The 24,713-nt window shown below is 41.7% G+C and overlaps 1 protein-coding gene across 4 annotated transcripts in view; it reads left to right on the forward strand.

The window, feature by feature from the left end:
- Positions 1-24,713, forward strand: part of LOC143964534 (E3 ubiquitin-protein ligase RNF213-like) — a 582,447-nt gene that overhangs the window by 428,659 nt on the left and 129,075 nt on the right. For all 4 annotated transcript variants that reach the window (XM_077474318.1, XM_077474320.1, XM_077474317.1 and 1 more), the window contains exons 38-43: positions 7,330-7,484; positions 10,381-10,593; positions 13,064-13,245; positions 14,606-14,726; positions 18,159-18,259; positions 21,054-21,236. In XM_077474318.1, the coding sequence (XP_077330444.1) occupies positions 7,330-7,484; positions 10,381-10,593; positions 13,064-13,245; positions 14,606-14,726; positions 18,159-18,259; positions 21,054-21,236 (955 nt within the window). The remainder of the gene's footprint in view (positions 1-7,329; positions 7,485-10,380; positions 10,594-13,063; positions 13,246-14,605; positions 14,727-18,158; positions 18,260-21,053; positions 21,237-24,713) is intronic.

The raw sequence follows: 24,713 nt of genomic DNA on the forward strand, positions 1-24,713 counted from the left end.
TCTGTCTCTGGATGACATGACAACTAGCAACTTGTCTCCACTATGGAGGTTAAACTCTCTTCTTTTGCAGCAATCAGAATCTAGGAAAACCATTGAAACACAGTTGAATGAATTCTTTAAAAATAACGAATCCTCTGTGCAGGATCAGTTTGTATTATGGAATGCGCATAAGGCGTATATCTGGGGTATTTTCATACAGTTAGGGGTGAGGGCCAAGAGGCAGCAGCGCCAGCGTACAAAAGAGCTAACCAATAAAATTGTCCTATTAGAAACAAGTAACAAACAAAGCCCTTCCCCCACAATTTCGAGTCAACTCACTGAGTTGAGATACGACCTGAGGCTCTTATTACTAGAGAATTTTGAAAAATCTTCCCAAAAACTCAAAATGACTTACTACACCATGGGGAAATCACGCAGTGTAAAAGGCTTGAGCCAAAAAAACAAAATCCCATATAGCATACATCCCATCACCAAAAACAAACTTTCACCCACAAGAAATAGCTGATGCTTTCAGCCAGTATTACGGCTCCCTATATAATTTAAAGGATGATCCGGGTACTTTCCAACCAAATACCGAAGGCAATCAACCTATTTTTACAAAATTAGACATACCTAAAATCTCGCAGGAACAATTGATGACCCTAAATCAACCATTCAGTACTGCAGAGATACATAGGGCTATTGATTCTCTCCCAATTAATAAATCTCCGGGCCCAGACGGATTCTGTGGAGATTATAAAGTTTTCAGATTACTATCGACTCCTTATTTGGAACGAATTTTCAATGCTGCTGCTGCTGCCTAAGCTTCCTTCCACCCTTGAGATGCTGAATGCTATAATAGTAACCTTACCAAAGCCAGGGAAGGATCCCAACTTGCCCCCAAATTTCAGACCCATATCACTTCTCAACATTGATTTGAAGGTGTAAACTAAGATCATTGCTTCCCGATTATTAGACTTACTTCCCCTCATTATAAATGCAGATCAAACGGGATTTACTAAAGGGCGTCAGATGTCCGACGCTACCCGTAGACCGATGAATATTATACATCTAGCTAAATTGCATTGAAGGCCTTCTCTGCTGCTAGCTCTGGATGCAGAGAAGGCCTTTGATCGCGTTCATTGGCAATACCTCACTCAAGTTTTGCTGAGGTTTCGTTTCTCAGGCAATATCCTAAGCTTAATCGTAGCCTTATATTCTCAACCTTCGGCCCAGGTTTACACCTCAGGCGTATTGCCCGAACCATTTTCCATCACGAACGGCACCAGACAGGGGTGTCCCTTATCCCCCCTAATCTTTAATCTTTAGATGGAACCCCTGGCAATTTATATTGACTTGCATCCCGACATGAAGAGATTCCCTGTGCCCAACTCTACCCATACAATTAGTCTATTTGCAGATGATATCATTATGATTCTAACTGACGTGGAGACTTCCCTGGCTTCGGTACACTCAGCTCTTGGAATGTTTAATAAACTATCTTACTACAAGGTCAATGAAAGCAAGTCCTACATTATGGGCCTAGGGGTTGCCCCATCACTGCAAGCGAAACTTAGTGCACGATTCCCATACACTTGGAAACAGGACGGGATAAAATATCTGGGGATTACTCTTACAGCAACCACAGATGATCTGTTTGCAGCCAACTACACTCCTTTCCTAGGCCAAATGAGCAACAAATTACAGGAGCTATCCAGGGTAGAACTGTCTTGGACAGGTCGATTAGTGGCATTCAAGATGATAGTCCTGCCACAGCTGCTATATCTCTATCGGACACTGCCAATCCCAGTCCCCAACTCCTTTTTCGCCAAAGCCCAGTCCATGTTAAATAAATACTTGTGGAAAGGTAAAAGAGCAAGATGCACTTTCAAGAAATTAAGTTTAGAAGTCTAGAAGGGCTGGGGGAATAGGTCATGTTTTATTGAAGGATTACCATTCAGCCGCAATCCTTTCACAAAATAGGGCTTGGTTTTTCCCCATTTCAGGGGCCTAGATGGTTAGATTTAGAGAAATCACAGCTCCCAGGCAGTGACCCAGTCAACCTTCTCCAAATTTGAAACATTCTCCCAAAGGTACAGCCACACTTGTCACCCACTATTAAGGCCACGTTACTTATATGGAAGATGTTCTCATCCTTAGTATTCCCAGAGCAGGCTTTGAAATCCTTGCCACTTACCGTATCGAGCTTACCACTAATAATTTTTAGATCTACGCATAAAGCACTGGTTTACCAGGGGTATCAAGACTGTAGAAGACCTAATGGTAGGCCCAACCCCTAAAACATTTTTAGCACTACAAACAGAATATGGTCTTGAAGAAAGTGACCACTATAGATATCTTCAAATAGTCCACTTCCTCCAAAAAACTCCCAAGCTTCAAATACTGTTACCATGGCATGCAATGCTCTTCTTTACAAACCACAGCACTAACATTAGGGAAATCTCGTTGTTTTATTCTCTTCTAAATTCCAAGATGGTATTTACTAAATTCACCAACATCAAAGCATGGGAACAGGACATGGGTGCATCGTATTCCGAGGATCAGTGACAAACAGCCTAAGAGCGCTAATCTATGGGAAGTAACCCACAAAATAATGCTGAGATGGTATTTAACGCCATATAGAATCTCTAAATTCGACCCACAAACCTCTCCTGTCTGCTGGAGGAATTGCAGCAAAATCGGCACGTTGCATCATGTCCTGTGGAAATGTGGTAGTTTACAATTAATGTGGTCCAAAGTATTCAACCTAATCTCTAAGTTCACTGGGTTGCGAGTCACTCCCAACGCAGCTGTAGCTGTTTTGCCATTACTACTTCAAGCGAGAACAATAGTTACACATATCCTCCTTAGTACTAGATTGGTTATACTGCGGTTATACTGCGACACTGGAAGGAAGCTAATCTACCCACTCTTAGGGAAATAAGACAACTAACCATGCTACATATGAACAGATGTTTACAGCAGCTCAGGGCAATTATCAAAAAACGAGGGTCAAATGGTCTAGCTGAAATACATGGTTTACATCCACTCATGGAAGCTGAATATAGTGGCACAAATAGAAAAATAAGACACTTATGGTTTTATTAGATATATTAGCGACACTTTGAGATGCTGCACTCCTGTCAAGTAATATCCTTGACTTCTGATTTAACGTCAACATATGGGACACCATCATTTAAACGTTACATTTTTACTTTATGTTCTTACCTTATGTTTGCCTTTTCTTTATTGTTGTTAATGCTTGATACTTTATGAACTGCACAATGCAGCCAGGAATTGCACATTGTATTGCATACATATATTGAAAGTTGCGCAAGACAACTATTTAACTACACTGAACTATGTGATGTTTATTGTATGTGCTCAACCTTATACCAATAAAAACCATTGAAGTTAAAAGGGTGTTTTGTGCTTTGGAAGTAGATTACCGTATATACTCGAGTATAGGCCGACCCGAATATAAGCCGAGGCCCCCAATTTACCCCCCAAAAAACTGGCAAACTTATTGACTCGTGTATAAGCCGAGGGTGAGACATGCCTGTCCATCCCTGTGTGTGTGTCCGTCCCTGTGTGTCCGTCCATCCCTGTGTGTGTGTGTGTCCATCCATCCATCCATCCCTGTGTGTGTGTGTGTCCATCCATCCATCCACCCCTGTGTGTGTGTGTGTCCATCCATCCATCCATCCCTGTGTGTGTGTGTCTCCATCCATCCATCCCTGTGTATGTGTGTCTCCATCCATCCATCCATCCCTGTGTGTGTGTGTCTCCATCCATCCATCCATCCCTGTGTGTGTGTGTCTCCATCCATCCATCCCTGTGTGTGTGTGTCCATGTGTGTGTGTCCGTGTGTGTGTGTGTGTGTGTGTGTGTGTGTGTCCAGCCTACCTGTGTCCCGAGCCTCCGTCCCGTGCCTTGCCTCCTTGCCTCCGTCCCGTGCCGTGCCTTGCCTCCTTGCCTCCGTCCCGTGCCGTGCCTTGCCTCCTTGCCTCCGTCCCGTGTCGTGTCGTGCCTTGCCTCCGTCCCGTCCCGTGCCGTGCCTTGCCTTGCCTCCGTCCCGTGCCTTGCCAGGATCGCCTCGGCGGCCATTCTAAAATTCAAAAGCCCCGCCTCCGCCTCCGCCTGTGATAGGCGGAACACTGAATTTCCCAGCAGCCTGTGTTCCGCCTATCACCGATATCGTCTCATCCTCGTACTACGGACGAGGATGAGACGATGTCCGTGATAGGCGGAACACAGGCTGCTGGGAAATTCAGTGTTCCGCCTATCACAGGCGGAGGCGGAGAAGGAGGCGCGGCTTTCAAATTGTAGTATGTCCGCCGTCTGTCTGCTCGATACGCTGATCGAGCAGTCAGACGGCGATGACTCGAGTATAAGCCGAGGGGGGCACTTTCAGCCTCAAAAAAGAGGCTGAAAATCTCGGCTTATACTCGAGTATATACGGTACAATGGTCTTTTTCATTGTAGATATGGATAGGAGTAAAATGTGTGTAAATGGTAGGTTTGGATAGGGTAGGTGTTTAGTGAGGGTAAAAGTATATAATAGATTTTTAGAATAAGGAATCTTTTTGCAACAGTATTTTTAACGAACATGGTTTGTTTGTAGAAAATATACTAGACTAAAGCGGGGAAATGGGCTCTCCGTTGAATAATATATTGATTATGCATTATTTGCAAATTAGCTATGAATATTGTATTTCTGTCTAATATGTTCATGAAATTATATTGCACCTTCGGTGTATTTTTAACCACTTCAGCCCCGGACCAATTAACAGCCTAAGGACCAGAGGTCTTTTTACAATTTCGCACTGCACTGCTTTAACTGGTAATTGCGTGGTCATGCAATCTTGTACCCAAACGAAATTTGCGTCCTTTTCTTCCCACAGATAGAGCTTTCTTTTGATGGTATTTGATTGCCTCTGCGATTTTTATTTTTTGCGATATAAATGGAAAAAGACCGAAAATTTTGAGAAAAAATGATATTTTCTACTTTTTGTTATAAGAAAAATTGAAAAAACTCTATTTTAGTCATACATTTAGGGCAAAATTTATTCAGCCACATGTCTTTAGTAAAAAAAAAATGTCAATAAGCATATATTTATTGGTTTACGCAAAAGTTATAGCGTCTACAAACTAGAGTACATTTTCTGGAATTTACACAGCTTTTAATTTACGACTGCCTATCTCATTTCTTGAGGTGCTAAAATGGCAGGGCAGTACAAACCCCCCCCCCCCCCCCCCAAATGACCCCATTTTGGAAAGTAGACACCCCAAGGAAGTTGTGAAGAGGCATGTTGAGCCCATTGAATATTTTTTTTTTTTTGTCCCAAGTGATTGAATAATGACACAAAAAAAAAAAGTTTACAAAAATTTGTCACTAAATGATATATTGCTCACACATGCCATAGTTATATGTGGAATTGCACCCCAAAATATATTCTGCTGCTTCTCCTGAGTACGAGGATAGCACATATGTGGGACTTTTTGGGAGTCTAGCTGCGTATGGCACCCCGAAAACCAATCACTGCCTTCAGGGTTTCTAAGGGTGCAAATTTTTGATTTCACTCCTCACTACCTATCACAGTTTCGAAGGCCATAAAGTGCCAAAATAGCACAAACCCCCCCCAAATGACCCCATTTTGAAAAGTAGACACCCCAAGCTATTTACTGAGAGGCATGTTGAGTCCATTAAATATTTTATATTTTGCCACAAGTTGCAGGAATTTTACAATTTATTTATTTTTTTGCACAAAGTTGTCACTAAATGATATATTGCTCACACATGCTATGGGCATAAGTCAAATTACACCCCAAAATAAATTCTGCTTCTTCTCCCGAGTACTGGAATACCACATGTGGGGGACTTTTTGGGAGCCTAGCCGTGTACGGGACACCGAAAACCAAGCACCGCCTTCAGGATTTAAATATAAAATGCTACCAAAAAAAACTGTTAGCGATTGCAGGGATCAGGCCACTAGCGGCCAGAAGTGGCGGGTGGAACACAAAAACACCCGCACTTCCTGGCAGAGTCTCCTGTGTTCACAGCATTGGCCGAATGTGCGCGCTGAAGCGCAAGAGACACTGTGGACAGCCGGAAGTGGTGGGTGGAACGCAAATGCACCCGCACCTGGCTATGGGATGGCGTGAATGTCCTCTATATCCCTCCTCCCATTGCTTGTGATGCTAAGGTAAGATGCGGCAGAACACCCGTTTTAGGGGGAATTATACCCATATCAATCCTGGTATTCAACACATTTTTGAATTTCTGATGGGGGCTCTTCTATCCTATCAGAGGATGGGCATGTGACATATCTGAGCAACCAGGTGGAGTTGACCCACATGGAGGGGTGTTACCTATTCTGGTGGGTGGTATTTGGGATGTGGGCACGTGGATATATATAGAGGTGACTAGGAGAGACGAGCCATTGACCGCTTAGGCTCTGAGGAAAAGGGTGAGCCCTTGAAACGTGTCAGCATTCGGGATATCATATGATCCCCTGAACATCAGGTCCAGATTGCAGGTGTCTTGAGACGTAGTCTCACCAATTGACAAGCCTCTTTTACATGCTCGTTTGTGAGTATAAACATTGTTTTTATGCTTTTAATAAAATTCTACCATTGGTAATGCACAAGGTTGGTGCGCCCTCCTTCCTTTTTTGTTTTAGTTTCAAGAATTCCCATTGTTCTGAGGAGGGCTTCAAGACTGCAGGCACGGTCTAAATCTAAAGAGTTGGTCACATCACTTATAGACTAAGCACCCAAATGCAGGGATTATTATTGTTATTATTGCTTGTTACCGCATTGTATCTAGGATTATGTTAATTTCCATTTGTGCAGTTGCAGATTTGCACAGTAACTGATGTTGGATGCACTTTATTATTGATACTGGATGCACTTTATTATTAATATTTGGATGCACTTTAATAATATATGTTAGATTCCCATAGTCTTCATGTAACCTCAGGTTACTTTATACCTGATGCTGAGTGCAGTCTCAGGTTACTCTAGAGTAGCTTGCAATGTTTATATATTTTTACATATAAAGAGTTAATCTCCTTAATGGGGGCTGAGACAGCAATAAAAACAGACATGGGTTCTAATCCATCTTCACTCTGTTAAAAAAAAAAAAAAAAAAAGTTATGCCTTTAAGTGTACTTTAATGCACTGCATGTTAACCTGCAACATCTGACCTCTATAAAGGTACCGTAACAGGTTGCACAAGTGTAAATGATGTGCTTTTGTGCTGAACCTTCTACTAGTTGCACCTTTCTGTTTCTTAGATGTCTGTATGCCTGAATTTACCAAACCCCGATTTTCTGTTTTGTTTTTAAGGTCCTGCAATGAAATTTCTGGAAATCTTCTGTAAAACACCATTGGGAAAATATGTCTCCTCCCAGGAAGAGAATGTGCAACACAACCTTTTCCTGAATTATAAAAGAGACTTCATCCTTATGACCATGAGCATATCCTCAGCCGAAGAGTTGAAGGTAGAATTCGTAGTATTAGTAGTTTAGAAATGTGTGATATACAGACCTGGATATACTGTATGCTTACTACAACACATACATTAAACCCTGGACATGATAGGTAATAATTACAGACTTGGGTACAAATCCCAGAGTATTACACGAATGCTGATCCCTACTGTGGTAGAGTATAACTAACTAAACCTAAGACTGGGACCATTCATTAAAATATACACTTCACATGAATGTCAGCATTACTAAATTGTATTGCTTACTTTGAATAAAAAAAAAAGTAACACTTGCCATAAATTACAAAATTTAGGTCACCATCTTTAAGCCTAGGAAGCCTGGATCACATGGGGGGTCAATTCACTATCGTTTACTGAATGCGATAGCACAGTCACGTGACTCATTTGCATAAATTATCACATCCGGTAAATAAAGTCCAATTCACAAAATAATGATTTTGCGGTATTTACCGCAAAATTAAATGTGCAGGTAAATATCGTTTTAAAATGCTCTTAAGTCGAATTCATGGACCAGAAAGTAAAGCATACAATATTTACCACCAGGTATTTGCTGGCGGTATCACATGTGGTATTTGTCCAATAGCTGGTTGCTAAGGAGCGGGCCAGGAAGCCGGCCACCGCATCCTTAACAACGGAGGACTCATCAGCTGAGTGTAAAGAAAACATGCCGACAATTAAAAATTATGAAAAAAACAAACAGCATAGGGTCCCCTCCAATGCATACCAGGCCCTTCGGGTCTGGTATGGATTTTAAGGAAAACCCCACACCAAAAAATAAATAAATATAGTGTAGGGTCCCCCCCAAAATACATACCAGACCCTTATACGTGCGTGCAGCTCGGGAGGTCAGGAAAAAGGGGTGACAAGCGAGCCCCCCCCCCCCCCCGAACCATACCAGGCCATATGCCCTCAACATGGGGGAGATGGGTGCTTTGGGGGCAGGGGGGCTCAGATCTCGGCCTCCTTCCATGTGAATGAGTAGGGGTACATAGTACCCCTACTCATTCACCAAAAAAGTGTCAAAAAGTAATAACACAGACAATTTTGACAAATCCTTTCATTAAAAGATTAAAAAAACGTGTCCCTGATGTAAATCCATTATCAATCATGCTGCCCGCCTCACCACTGGCCCCCCTCAAAAAAAAACTCCGCCTGCAAGGGCGGCTTATGACATCAAGGACTGGTGCATTCTGGGTTGGTGACATAATGAGGGGGGCTGTGCCACCAAGTGACCCCGCCAGGTGGCCCTGTCCTTACCTTTTTTGGGTCAGGGGTGGGCATAATTGATGATGGATTTACATCGGGGGACACTGTATTGTATTTACTTTTTTTTTTACACTTTTTTTGGTGAATGTACCCCATACTCATTCACATGGGGGGGGCGTGATCTGAGGGCCCCCTTTATAATAGGGGGCTTCCAGATTCGGATAAGTTCTCTGCCCGCAGATCCCCACAACCACCAGAGTTGTGGAGATGAGGCCCTTGTCCCCATTTGGGGTGCCCAAATCACCCTCCCCCCCCCTTTGGGGGCATGTGGCCTGGTATGGTTCAGGAGGGGAAGGGGTGCTTGCTGCCCCCCCCCCCCTTTTCTGACTTGCCAGGCTTCATGCTCATGCTCAGAGAAAAGAAAAAAGGGGGAATACGCCTCTAAGTAGTATTTAAAACAGTATCATTTATTGCACAAGATTAAAAACACTTACAAGATTTAAGTGGGAGTAATGCTCATCAGAAGTATGTAGTCCTGCCAGTTCTGCTGCATCCCACGGGCTCCTCGCACAATCTGGGTAGCTGGGAAAGGTTCTGGAATGATGCCAGGACTATATACTTATGAAGAGCATTACTCCCACTTATATCTTGTAAGTGTTTTTAATCTTGTGCAATAAATGATACTGTTTTAATACTACACTTAGAGGCGCCCCCCTTGTTTCTTTTATATGTTTTGCAGAGTTGTTGGACACACTCTTAGGATGGCTGCCTCTTTTTAAATCACCCCCTTACCGTGGTTCAACTTTGTTGTTAGCTAAAGACTAACTAATCAAATGCTCATTATTACAAACTAAGGGCATTGCCTCCTACCTCCTCATGCTCAGATAAGGGTGTGATATTGATTTTAGGGGCTCCATGCCGTTTTTTTTTATTTTGGCATTCCATACTAGACTTGAAGTGCCTGTTTTTATTGTTTTGTTTTTTCAGGATGTTTTTTACATTCAGCTGTCAGCGGGGAACCTGCTGACAGCTGATGAGTCATCCGTTGTTAAAGACCCGGCCCCCTCCTTAGCAACCAGCTCAATAGGATAAATTACCGCATTAAAGAATGTTAAATCGAACAAATACCACATTTGGTATTTAACACAAAATTCTTAGTGAATTGCCTTTTAAACTGATTTACTGCAATCTTTATTTTACCAAATTTTTTGCCCATTATTTAACTCTTAGTGAATTGAACCCATGGTCTCTGACTACCCGTTACTTGAGTCTGTTGTTCACAGAAAAATAATTGCCTGACATTTTGCCTTGCATGGATACTGCACTGGTTCAATTTCAGTATTGGCATCAGAAATAATTGTTTCTTGAATAGAGCTGGTAAATGCAATTTGAACATATCTGAGACCAAAAAAAACTGCAACAAAAAAAAATCTGGGTGACTTTTATTGTTGTCAGAGCACTTCTGATAAAATAGAAAATACCAGCACATTCTCTTCTATCCTTACCTGATGGAGCTAAAACAGAATGACATTAGGAGTTGCTTTGTATGGGGAAACATGCTATTCACAGTGGATGTGACTAACCAACAGTACAAGTATATTTTGAGGCAAGAATCATTTTAAAATTGTAAACAAGTGTCTTTGTTTTAGCAACCCAAGCTACACATACTCTATATGTTTTAGATCATGGAGTTTTCTCTATCTGCCTGTATTGAAGAATTACGATCCTCCACAAAAGCTAAGGAACCTCTGCTGCTACCGTGGGTCCATATTGGATATAGCACATTTCAACACAGGCTGCAAAACTTGAACAGGATTTTGGTTGTCAACCCCTCAGTGTTGGATTCCCTCCTTCAAAAGATCAACAATCCAAAGCCAATATTAAGAAATGAGATGGTGAGCATATTGTGTTTACATATTCATGCTTAGGACTAAGTCAGTTGTTTGTGTTTGTGACTATTTTTACAAAAAAAAACCCTGCAAAAAAAGTTTTATTTAATTTTGTCATTTTCCAAAAAATTGTGACAAAAAATTACAACGTCAAAAAAACTCACTTTGCCACTTGTGAAATTAATCAAATGTTTTACTTTCTAAAAAGGGGTAATTTGGGGGGCATTTATACTGTCCTGGCATTTTAAGGGCCTCAAGAAATGAGATAGCCTGTCAGTACATTAGAATCAATCAATTTTCATATATAGTATATATACCATAGTTTGTGTACGCTATAACAATCACACTAATATACAGTACACTTATTGGGATTTTAATTTCACTAAAGATAAGTAGCAGGATACATTTTGGCTGAAATTGATTTTATTGGATATGTTTTATAACAGAAAAAATATTTTGTCTTTTTTCATTTATATAGCAAACATTTTAAGAAAAAAAAAATGATCAAAAACCATCAAAAGAAAGCTCTAATTGTGTGAAAAGATATACATTTCATATGTGTACAGTGTTGCATGACTGCCCAATTTTCAGTTAAAGTAGCACAGTGATGAATAGCAAAAAATGGTCTGGTCATGAAGGGGGTGAAACCTTTTAGAGGTCATGTGGTTAAAACAGTACAGGAAGACCCTTGAGGCTCAAAATTATAAATCAGATAGGCAGCTTCTATCTATAGCAACCAAATAACAAGCGGCTAAAATTATCATGTTTGCAGCTTGGGCCCTAGACTCCCAGCCATAAAGCACCTTGCCCTCATGTTGATGGGGACAAGGGGTCTGTGGGTGGGGGGCTTATCGGAATCATTTGGAAGCCCCCTTTAGCAAGAGGGGACCCCAGATCCCGGCCCCCCTCACCCTATGTGAATGAGTATGGGGTACCCATTCATCCCAAAAAAGTATCAAAAAATAAAAAGAGTACACAGGTTTTTGAAAGTAATTTATTAAAGCAGCTCCAGCGTCTCCTCTCCGTACCAATTTCTTCTCTCTATGGTGATGTCTTCATCCTCTGGTTCTCCTCTCTCTCCTGTCTTCTCCCTCTGTTCTTCCTCCGATGTTCACTCAACGCTCTCTCCCGCTGTAATGCTGGCTCCGCCGTGTGCCTTTGCTATATAGCCATGGGGCGTGGCCACCCGGTGAGGCTTTGGATGCCCCGCCCCTTTGTGATGTCACCGGCCAGGGCATGATGGGGCGGTGACATCATAAGGGGGCTGGGTCTCTGGATGATTTCACCAGGTGGCCCCTGCCCCATGGCTATTTAAGTAATGGCACACGGCCGATCCAGCATTACAGCAGGAGAGAGCATTGAGAGAACATTGGTGGAAGGACAGAGGGAGAGGACAGCGGAGAGAGGAGAAACGGCATCGGGAGAAGATAGCGGAGAGAGGTGAACTGGAGGATGAAAACATCGCTGGAAGGAGAAGAGATGCCAGAGTTGCTTTAACAAATTATTTTATCAAAAACCTGTGTACTGTTTTTATTTTTTGACACTTTGTTTGGGTGTACCCATACTCATTCACTTAGGTTGGGGGGCTGGGATCTGGAGGCCAGATTCTGATAAGCACCCCCACCCGCAGACCCCGACAACCACCAGCCAGGATTGTCCAGAAGAGGCCCTTGTCTTCTCCTTCAAGATCCTCAGCGCATAAGCCGCACCACAAGTCGACTCATTGTGATACGACTTGTGGTGCGACTTCTATTTAAATCAATGGGCTCTTAGGGAACCATTGATTTTGAATAGAGGCAGAGAAATGCTGCTAAAAGCGAACGCTGCTAAACGTGCATTAACGTCAAGCTACTAAAAGCACAATTTTATAGCCGTTTTTTCCTGGCATTGGTAGTGGCTTTGCAGCTCATTTTTTCTAAATGCCCTGTGTGCATGAGGCCTTACTATGGGGCATCTGTTGTCGGCTGTCTCTCCTGTCCCTTGAAGCAGATGCTGGGAGCTAATCACAGGACTGGACAGCCCAGGGAATAGGTAGTTATACACAGCTTTCCTTTACATGGTAGTTAGTATAGGGCTAAAAATGAGGGTGGGAGCAGGTTTAAATTTAGATGGATTCGACTGGACTTCTACTTTAAAGGCGCATATTGCTTTGTCCTGAGAACAGTGGTCTGGCTCTCCAGTGTGCTGCTGACACAGGCCAGCGGTTTCATTCCTAACGGGAGTTTATTTATGAAAAAAACTGGCTGTGTGCCTCAAGCATTCATACAGCTGTCACAATTACTCTGTCGTGCAATATTTTCTTGAAATGCCTCATTTTTGGAATAAATAGACCCCATAGAAAAAATAAATAAATGGTCGACTTCATAACAAGTAACCCCCCCCCCAAAAAAAAAAAAACAGGCTTTTATTAAGCTTTGAATGTTGTTAAGTGTTTTAGCAAATTCCGATAATTCATAATTTTACTCTTTTTTTTCAGGTTCTTGACCTCTATGCTGCTATTGCTTGCCTAGAATCTTTAAAACAAAGTATGCCAAAATCAGTCCCTCAAGAATGGATGCAAAAAGTTAAAAACATACAAGTGCCCATTGAACTGACCTGCTCGGGAGGATGTTTACAGGGACAGGGTTCTTGGTGCAAAACAGGAATCAGGCAGATCAGGTACCCTCAATAACTACATAAGGATAGCTAAGGATAGCTAAGCCAAGCTAAGGCAGATATAAAAGACACAAATTAATGCATTTTTTTTCTTCATTATTGCTTGATTATTTTTAAAGCTGAACTCAAGGATCAAGTCATCTCCCCCAAGTATGTTAATTCTTATCAACCACTACACCCTCACTATTAGTTTTTATATTTGACTCAAACACCACAAAAAAGGTTTTATGATCCCTTCTGACATCATCAGATGGCTTCCCAGCTTCCTACAAGTGCCAGGAGGATATTAAAGTGTGTACCGCAGGTACTTTACAGAAACGTAATTTGTAAGAAAAATGTTAGACAAAGGGGTACTAAGGGAGGCTGGATGTTGCAGAAATATCGCCATCTTTGTGCACTGTCCGAATTCAACCAGCACGCTAACAAATTACTCAGAGTTCCCCATTATGGACACAAGTAACAATGTGCATCATAGCCATAACCAGGATGCTGGAGCAGATGTGCTACACGCTCCTGACAGTATCCCCAAATAACTCACAATATGTACTATCAGACGGGATCATTTTTTATCTCTGCAAATTCAATTTTGAATGTTATTATAGATTAACCTATTCCCTCTGATCTTAAGAAAATTAGTGGTGGTTCCCAGACAGTGCAAAGTGACAGTCTTGTCTTCTCTGCTAGTTTGCAGTTGCTGTTGGATTCTTCTTTTTATTATTATACAGGATTTATATAGCACCAACAGTTTGTGCAGTGTTTTACAACATGAGGGCCTACGGTACAGTTACAATACTTATGAGGCCTTATGAAATGCTCAACTGATTGACAGCTAGGTGTTAGTTAAGGGCGCTGTCTTTACAAATTCAAAATTATGGACATTTGTCTTTTTACCAATGAATTAAGAAAATATCATCTGTATTAAAACAACATTTCTATATTTGAATCATAATAAACTTGTGTGCTGTTATGCAATAAACTCAAAAATGTGCTAACAATATAACCACTAAAACGAACAGCTGCAACCATTTAAAAGTGCACTCCAACACTAACGTGAAAATAATGGGGCTCTTGCTCAATTAACTAAATTTATTAAATTAAATAAATTCATAATGTCCCACGATTCCTTGAATATATATCTGAATTTGACTTTACGTAGATTCTTGATCAGGGAGGGTAGGCAGCACAGAGCGTCAATAAAGTGTGTTACTGTGAAAATCGTATGCTAATATTCTACATTTTATATAAAAAATAGGGGTTCCAAGTTTCTGGCTTGTGAGGTATTGTACTAAAAAACATCACACAATTATCTGCAATGGTATGCCACTGTTTTAATATATACACATATTCATCCTTTTTTCATCAGAGTGCTCTGGAACTGTGTATTTTCCATGGCAATTTTTATGGAACATCTCCTGGTGGAAGAGAATCTTAAGGATGAAAAGATGCAGAATCTAATAAGAGGCCATACATTGTTCCTTGGGAAGGTGAGTGAACAAGTGTAGTGTGTCATCATCTAACAACAATTCTGTGAAATGAATCCCACTGTGCATTAGGGTTTATATACACAGACTTCTATTGTATACAAGCAGTGTACAACAAGCCTTCACAAAGTATTTTCAAACCTGGCAGCTTCATTTTGATAAGTTACCAGTAAACATTTACATGATGTACATCAGTGTTCCCAGGCATGAGTCACCACTCTGAAAAAACATTAATTGACATTGAAGCTATAAAATATCAGTGCCCACTTCTGCATGCTGATAGTTCAGTGACGGCCAAGGTCTCCGACTAATGATCAGCAACAGGTGGGCAAGAAGAAGAACACACCCAGGCTGCTAAGTGGCATGTCCGTGTACCAGAAAGGAATGTCATCTAGTCTAGGTCCAGCCCACAGTGCACCACCTAGTGATGCTTGCCTATCAAAGTTATATGCACAACTCCTCTCAAGAACCAGCCCATTATTTTCATTAAAACTGAGGGGTCTTGGGAGTTGCACAAGAGAAAAAAACAGTAAATGCCAGCGCTCAAAATAAAACCAAGTACTAAAAGTCCATAGAGTCCATACTTAAAAAGTCCTTGTAAAGGAATGCCTGTTAATTAACAGGCTGAGGGTGGATTTATACACAAATGGCAAGCTCTTCTCTGGAGTGAAGCCAACGCTAGGAAATGACATAAAAAGAAAACAGAAGAGTGCCTCTAAGTGTAATTAATGATGTATAATATGACATGACACAAATGGACATTCACATGAATTAAAAAAAAGATAAAAAGTTCATCTGTGGTCATGATAAGGCGGAGTGTCTCCAGCGTTTCTGTTCAAGATGATAACCTTAGATGATAGCTGTGGCATGACGGGGAAATGGTCGGGATATGAGCCGGCAAGTCTGAATAATTTTCAGGTATAGTTGGATGGAGAGCAGCTTGGAGCACAGCGCCAGTCTGCGTGTAACGTCACCAGAGTGAAGGGGAACATGTTTCAGAGCATGCACGTGTCTCGTACAGAGCATATGTGCTCCTTTCTCAAGTGATAAATACAGGAGATGACCATGCCATGTAATTAACGAATTGTGAGAGGTAATATTAATGGTTTGCTCAAAACAAGATACTGATGGCTAAAATAATAAAAAATCATTAAACACAATGGGAAATAATTAAAATAAAAAATATCAGGTAAAGAATTTATATATGTGCGTTCTAAAACTCAAACTGAGGATAGTAATTAATTGATGGGTCAATAAAAAAAAAACATCTATTTTAATATAGAATATGTGTAAATATCTAAAGTTATGACAAACAGACCTTGAGATATAACATATGTAAAAACTATAAATTAATTGTTAATAGGAAATAATAGTGGCATATGACTGAGCTTAAAGAAAGGGGGGGGGGGGTGCTTTCAGTGCTACTAATATGTGGAGAGGCTAGAAATAAAGATCATATTTGTTAGGAAGTGACCTGGATCCATTTAAGGTTGGGGTATGGTGAAATGCAAAGTAAATACGCATATACAGTATCTCATAAAAGTGAATACATCCCTCACATTTTTGTAAATATTTTATTATATCTTGTGACAACACTGAAGAAATTACACTTTGCTACATTGTAAAGTAGTTAGTGTACAACATGTATAACAGTGTAAATTTGCTGTCCCCTCAAAATAACTCAACACGCAGCCATTAATGTCTAAACTGCTGGCAACAAAAGAGAAAAAGTCCAAATTGGGCCCAATTAGCCGTTTTCCCTCCCCAATGCCATGTGACTCATCAGTGTTACAAGGTCTAAGGTGTGAATGGGGAGCAGGTGTGTTACATTTGGTTTTTTATCGCTCTTACTCTCTCATACTGGTCACTGGAAGTTCAACATGGCACCTCATAACCAAGAACTCTCTGAGGATCTGAAAAAAATAAGTGTTGCTCTATGTAAAGATGGCCTAGGCTTTAAAAAGATAACCAAGACCCCGAAACTGAGCTGCAGCACAGTGGCCAAGACCATACAGTGGTTTAACAAGACAGGTTGCACTTAGAACAGGCCTCGCCGTGGTTCGACCAAAGAAGTTGAGTGCACGCGCTCAGCATCATATCCAGAGGTTTTCTTTGGGAAATAGACGTATGCGTGCTGCCAGCATTGCTGCAGAGATTAAAGGGGTGGGAAGTCAGTCTGTCAGTGCTCAGACCATATGCTGCAAACTGCATTCAATTGGTCTGCATGGCTATCATGCCAGAAGGAAGCCTCTTCTAAAGACGATGCACAAGAAAGCCCAAAAACAATTTGCTGAAGACAAGCAGACTAAGGACATGGATTACTGGAACATTGTCCTGTGGTCTGATGAGACCAAGATAAACTTATTTAGTTCAGGTGGTGTCAAGCGTGTGTGGCGGAAACTAGGTGAGGAGTACAAAGACAAATGCATCTTGCCTACAGTCAAGCAAGGTGGTGGGAGTGTCTGGTCTGGGGCTGTATGAATGCTGCCGGCACTGGGGAGTACAGTTCATTCAGGGAACCATGAATGAAAACGTGTACTTTGACATACTGAAGCAGAGCATTCCCTCCCTTCAGAGACTGGGTCACAGGGCAGTACGCCAACATGATAATGACCCCAAACACACCTCCAAGATAACCACTGCCTTGCTAAAGAAGCTGAGGGTAAAGGGGATGGACTGGCCAAGCATGTCTCCAGACCTAAACCCTATTGAGCATCTGTGGGACATCCTCAAATGGAAGGTGGAGCAGCGAAGGTCTTTAACATCCACCAGCTCAGCAGTGTCATAGTGTAGGAGTGGAAAAGGACTCCAGTGGCAACCTGTGAAGCTCTGGTGAACGCCATGCCCAAGAGGGTTAAGGCAGTGCTGGAAAATAATGGTGGCCACCCAAATTTTTGACATTTTGGGCCCAATTTGGTCATTTTCACTTAGGGGTGTACTCACTTTTGTTGCCAGCGATTTAGACATTAATGGCTGTGTGTTGAGTTATTATGAGGGGACAGCAAATTTACACTGTTATACAAGCTGTACACTCACTACTTTACATTGTAGCAAAGTGTAATTTCTTCAGTGTTGTCACATGAAATGATATAATAAAATATTTAAAAAATGTGAGGGGTGTACTCACTTTTGTGAGATACTGTGTGTGTGTGTGTGTGTGTGTGTGTGTGTAAAGGTTTTATTTAACTATTTCATTAGTATCATAAGGAGAAAGGAAAGCTAGGACCAGGGGAGGCAAAAAAAAAAAAAAAACTGATGAAACTTCAACTTTAAAATAAGCAGTGGAATTACAAATGAAGTAAGGGAACCTCAAGTCCGTTTTTATTCATTTTCATTTCCATTTGTGTTGATTACTTTTTTTTTTTTTTTTTTTTTCCGGGATTTTTACTTTCAATATAACTAATTCTTCTGTTGGTTTTATTGTGTTTCTTTTAGTGTCTGGAAAACTTTACAGATATAAAGACAGCCAGACCTTTCATGGCTGTCATAAATGCACTTCAGAAATGCAGAAACGAAGTTGCCGAATCTGTATCCAGGTAAAACAAAAAGACATACGTTGCGTTGCTGATTTTTAAATACTGCGGCAGGAGGATGTCTACAACCAGTGCTATTGAATACTATCACTTTGGAGTTTTTTTTTAATACTCTCCCTGAAGAGAAGTAGTTCCACAGCTTCTGTTCTGCAGATACTGATGTATACCCTGCTAGCACTTTCCTAAACTAGGGTATAAGTATGAGCAGGGCTCAAAATTACTCGCCACCAGTTGCCCCACCCAATCTTTGCCCCCAATTCCGTCCCTAAACACATATTATCTCATTAAATGTTTTATGCAGAACGAAGTTACAAAAATAAATATCAACAACAACTTTATCAGTGCCAAACTGTGCAGCCTCACCTGTACTCATCAATGCAGCCTCACCTGTGCTCATCAATGCAACCTCATCTGTGCCCAACAATGCAGCCTACCTGTGTCCATCAATGCCGCTTCACCTTTGCCCAACAATGCAGCCTACCTGTGTCCATCAATACCGATTCATCTGTGCCCATCAATGCCGCTTCACCGGTGCCCAACAATCCCACTTCACCTGTGCCCAACAATCCTGCTTCACCTGTGCCCAACACTGCAGCCTACATGTACCCAACACTGCAGCCTACCTGTGCCCATCAATGCTGCTTCACCTGTGCCCAACAATGCCACTTCACCTGTGCCCAACAATGCAGTCTACATGTGTCGATCAATGCCCCTTCACCTGTTCCCAACATTACAGCCTACCTGTGTCCATCATTGCAGCCTACCTGTGCAGGGGAAGAGAGGAGAGGAAGAGGATGGCCGGCCAGATCCTCAAAAGCGCAGAGGAACATTGCTGTAACATCTTTCATTTGAATTGCTGAGTGTTCCCGCTGCTCGCCGTCACATACTGCCCTGTCTCCTGGCCCGGTACTTTGATACACATCACACATCCTGGCATTGGACATGTGGCCTGTCTATCAAAGTACCTGGGCCAAGAGGCGGGGCTGTGTTTGACAGGAAGTCTGGGGAACACTCAGCAATTCTAATGAAAGTTGTTACAGCGATGTTCCTTCGTGGACGCTGGGAGAAAGGCTCCCATTCGAACACCCCCCCCCCCCCCTCTGCTCTGAGGCAGCCCATGCTCACCCCAGCCCTCATTTTCCACTGGGCGAGTGGAAAATTTGAGGGCTGAGTATGAGGGTTTGTGATTGTCCAGATCAGGTATAGGTATGAAGGTCTGTGTTCACTCAGAGACTTGGTGTTATATTAAGAAAAAAATGCAGCCCTGGCTTGTCTTCATTTGTTTGAACAGTATCCAATGAAAAATAAAACTCATGATGCAGGGACTGCTTGTATTTCGACCTCCACCTTTGTGCAGAATTTTGTTAAATGTAGTACGCCATCAACATGTGCAGGAAGAGGTGAATTATTGGAAGACCTGAACTGATGCATAATACTTAAAATATTATTTATTTAAAACTTATTTTGTTTTAGAAAACCAAAGTTTTCCTGAAGACTAAGCTGCCAGTCAGGCATCTGGGCCGATCCCAACAGCCTGGACTGGCTCACTGTCGGCTGAATTTGGGTCACAGGAGTGTAGAACTAAGTGCACCCCTGTGACCTACAATAAAATAGAGCTTTGGCCGTACTTCTCCTTGTGATGTTGCGTACACACGGTCGGACTTTCCGGCAGAAAAAGTCAGACGGAATCTTTTCATCGGATATTCCAATCATGTGTGGGCCTCATTTGACTTTTTTTTTGGAAAGTTCTGACGGACCTAGAAATAGAACATTTAAAATATTTTTAAATATTTCCAATGGAATAAATTTCTGTCGGCAAAACTGCTCGTCTGTATGCTGTTCCGACGGACCAAAAACAACGCATGCTCTGAAGCAAGTACGAGATGGCAGCTACTGGCTATTGAACTTACTTTTTCTAGTCCCGGCATACCTGTTGTATGTCAGCGCATTCTGGACGGTCGGACTTTGGTGTAGGCAAGACAGTTTCAGCGGAACTCTATTGGAACTGTGTCGGAAAAACCGTCAGCGTTTATTCCGATGAAAAAAATGGTCGTGTGTACGCGGCATAAGGGGAAAAAAAACTTTAGCCTTTACATCCACTTTACTCTGATGGAGAGGGCTCCATCAGAGTAAATTAGAAACCGAATATGCATGCCAATGTTTTGGGCTTGGCATACACTTTAATAAAATCCAGCCCACCCTCAATTAGGGAGTTAAAATAATTTTCTACACTCCTAAAGCCAAACCCCACACTAGTAAAATGCCAGAGTCTCTATTGTCCACTAAAGTTATGACTTTTGACATAAGTTGAATCCATGTGTGCAGCCTGCTACTTCATGGTTTCTCCCACTAGCCTCCTCATCATAAAGTACAGTACAGGTCAGTGAGGGGAAACACTGAGCTAAGTGAGAGGCCAGATGTTTGGCGCTCTTGCAAATTTCAGAGGAAGATCTTTTGAACTGAGCAGCATTAAAGAGATTCTCTCTATTTTTGTTCCCATTACATTACGGTCACTACAAGAAAAGAAAAAAAGGAAAATCATCCAATGGAACACAATTTGAGAGAGATTGTAAGCCTTGTAAGGTTTTTACTGCTGCATGTGTTCCCTTCACTATGATTGGAAGAGAGGATTGGAAGTGAGGGAAAAGCTCAAAGGCAATAACAACTTAAGTTTGTCCCCAAATAAAACTAATCAGGTGGCATTTTTCTTTTTTGACTGGAAGCAAATAACTTATTTCCAGCAGTTTCACAATGTAATGTTTTAATCATTTTTATTGAATAAACTGTTTTTCTATAGGTATGGAATGCAGTTGTGCACAGTTTGCCGTGGAGACCCAAGTGAACCAGTTTGCCTTGAATGTGGCCATATTTTCTGCCAGTCTTGTCTGAAGCAGTGGTTGGACACCCGTAATAGGAATTGTCCATTGTGTAAACTGCCTGTACCAAAAGATTTCAACATGGCTGTTTCTAAAGAAATCAGGTATCTTACAGTTTTATTTATTTCTTACAGTCAGTCCAGGACTAATCTAAATTTCTATATCAGACACAAGAAGAAAGGAAAGCATTTGTGTCTCCTCTTGAAGGCACTGACAGGACAAGTAAGAAGCTTATTATTTTCAGTAATGGCACACCTCTGCCATAATCCACAAGTTAACTAATTTCCTTAGCTCTGCAGCAGCCCAGGATGATGGAAGAGCTCAGTCTTTGCTCTCCAGCTGCTCACTTCCAGCATGTCACCCTCACTTACCACCTCTGACCTGTAGGACAGCCTTGGTTATTTAGCAATCACACATTTTTGGCTGTAGATAGGAGCTCTACACTTCTACCGGTATTTCATTCTGGACTGAAATTTGCACTCAATGCTCAGTAAGCAGGTTATGCTGAGAGAAGGGGCTCCAAGCATAGCTTTGATCCAGCACTATACACACCCATGTCACACGGGAAGGTGGCCACGCTTCATGCTTCCAGTTGCAATCTTCCCTACAAGCAAGTCTTAACTTGAAAGGCAGAAAGTTTTGCAATCCCTGTTTATAAACCCAGACACCGAGGGGCATATTAGAGCTTTGATTGTGCTTAATCATTTCAAAACAGAAAGTACACTGCTCAGTTTAAAGTGACACAGAGAAGTTAGTTGTCATAGCTGAGCCCTGTTCTAAAAATGGCATCAATAAGTTTGAGTTATAGAACCCGAACAAGCATGCAAGAAATGAGTGTCAAAAAAGTGCCAAAATTAAATATATGCTTACTCTGGTTCCATGACTCAACGAATCATTGACAGAACATTAGTGTGTAAGCCAGGCAACTAGCATTTTCAGAAGGAATGGTTAGCAAGGGCAACAATATTCTTTAAACAAATGGCTGCCTTTTTTTATATGCTCAAACACATTTAATCAAACATATAAATATCCATTTTTAGTCTATTAAAATCGCAGTCTATTACAATGGTTCTGATTTCAAAGTGTACATTCGGCACAAAAAAATATTTATCTTAATTATACAGTACAGGACAGGCTGAGTATTCATAGACCCTAGAGTCTGGGGTTGTATATTTAAGTGACTGAACACTGGCAAAGAGAGGACACACTCTCTAGACGCCTTCCCTATAACTCTACTCCACTCTGTAAGTCCTTCATTTTTATGACAGTATGCTAAGGTGATGAAGCGTTTTCTTTATGCCCACCATGACGCGGACCAGCATTATCGATAGGTAAGACAGGGTCACCTTCTATCTTTGACCAGTACTATAAAAGTCAAGGCTGTGTTTGGAATTTACTCACTTTACAGTGTAAACTTTTTAACCTTTCAGGACTTGGTCCCAGGTGGATGACTAGGTGTTTCTCGACTGCCACTTCTGTCTAGAGCCCTTATAAGGTACTCGGGTGCTTCCTCCCACCCTTTTGCACAAAGACTTTGCTGAGTACTCCTTCTCTGACATACCCTATATTACACGCCCTGCCCCGAGTCCCCCACAGGGGAATACCCTCAACTACTGGCTTTATTATAGCCATTGCAGTCCAAGGCTCAAAAATGCCAGGCTCCTTTTCCAACACCACCCTATACCTGAATCAGATCCAAAAATGCCCAGCATAGATCAGGGGGACATAGAAGAGGATCTGGAGACAGATCTAGAGGTGGCTGCAGAAAATTTCTCACCCATAGACTCCTATGCACCAGAGGCTACAGCTTCACACAAGATGCTTGCCAGTGTGGATATGCTCACTTCTGCGTGTGCAAAAGCCTAGGCATTGTCATACCTGAATCTTCTCATGCTCGCCATGCCCCTTTGGGTACAAAAAGACTTGCTAAATCTAAAAATAAATTTCCTGTTCATGTAAATAAAATGGGCAATATAAGATGATGAAACACCACGCTAAGCTCAGAGACTAAATTTACCTGTAAAAAAACAATAGTACAAATACATTCAAAGTCCCATTTTGACCCCCTATCTATAGGATGGTCCTTTGTGCCTTGTGGGGATAATTACCCCTGGGTTGTATCTTCCAAATCAGCGAGAGGGAGCTCCCATAGTGTAAATCCATTAATTATTAAAAAATAATTAAAATACAAATGAGATCCACTCACATGTTGAGGCAACCATTCATCGGAAATACTACAGGGAGTCGAGCCACACTGCGCTAGCAGCGTCTAAACAAGTTTTTTTTTCTAAATAACAAACGTGCCTATACTTGCATCCTCTGTTCAGTGATTTTGCAAAAAGCGTCTCCGATCCTCTTCTGGGGTGCCCCTGCGGCGCTCCTGGCTCCTCCTCTTCTTGAGTGCCCCCTCAGAGAGCCGGTCTCACCTGTGAGGCATGCTCCCGAGTCCTGCTGCTGCGTCCATTGACACAGACAGCAGGACTCGGCCCTACCCCCTGGCTCCTGTGTCAATGGGTTTGATTGACAGCAGGGGTAGCCAATGGCTCCTGTTGCTATCAATCTATACAATGAGGACCCAAGACAGCAGCTGAAACTGCTATGCTCGTCCCTGTCACTAGAACGATCAGGTTCAGGTAAGTAAAAAGGGGGGTCTGAGGGGGAGCTGCATCACAAAGGGTTTTTCACCTTAATACATAGAATACATTAAGGGAAAAACCTAGAGGGTTTACAACCCCTTTAACTCATGTGTTTACTAGGTCTCAGCACACTTTCCTCTTTAACCACTTACGGACCGCCACACACTGATATACATCCTAACTTTGAAGAGGAATATCATTGTTATGGACGCAGCTAGCTGCCATAACCCCGGTATCCCCTTCTTCGGCCGGCGGTCAGCTTTCCGATAAGAGTGGTCTCTGTGGCGGATTCGTCACGAGATCACTTTCATTGGCGGTGGGAAAGGAGGCGATCTGATGTTTCCCCTTGTTGGATATGGAGAAGAGTGAGGGGACATCAAAACGTCACTTCAGCCCATAGCTCTTAAAGGGCCATTTTTTTAAATGCCAAAATGTATTTTTTTTTTTTATTGCATTTTAGTGTAAATATGAGATCTGAGGTCTTTTTTACCCCAGATCTCATATTTAAGAGGTCCTGTCATGCTTTTTTTTTTACATTTCTTGTAATGAATAAAAGTGACACTTGTCTGCAACCTGTAGAATTTTTTAAAGTCTATGGAGATTTTTAAGGGTAAAAGTTTGTCGCCATTCCACGAGCGGGCGCTATTTTGACATGTTGGGTATCAATTTACTCGGCATAAAATTATCTTTCACAATTTAAAAAAAAAAATTTAACTAACTTTATTGTTGTCTTATTTTTTAATTTAAAAAAAAAGTGTTTTTGTAAGCGATTGTAAGATAGCTGCACAAATACGAGTTGACAGAAAGGATTGCAACGACCGCCATTTTATTCTCTAGAGTGTTAGAAAAAAAAAGAGTATCGGTTCTTAAAGTGGTTGTAAACCCTTACAACACACTTTAACCTACAGGTAAGCCTAGATTAAGGCTTACCTGTAGGTGCTGCAA

Source organism: Lithobates pipiens, unplaced genomic scaffold (assembly GCF_037356315.1).
Source record: "Lithobates pipiens isolate NorthernLeopardFrog02 unplaced genomic scaffold, aLitPip1_a1.2 Scaffold_8, whole genome shotgun sequence".
In the NCBI taxonomy this organism is placed as follows: domain Eukaryota; kingdom Metazoa; phylum Chordata; class Amphibia; order Anura; family Ranidae; genus Lithobates; species Lithobates pipiens.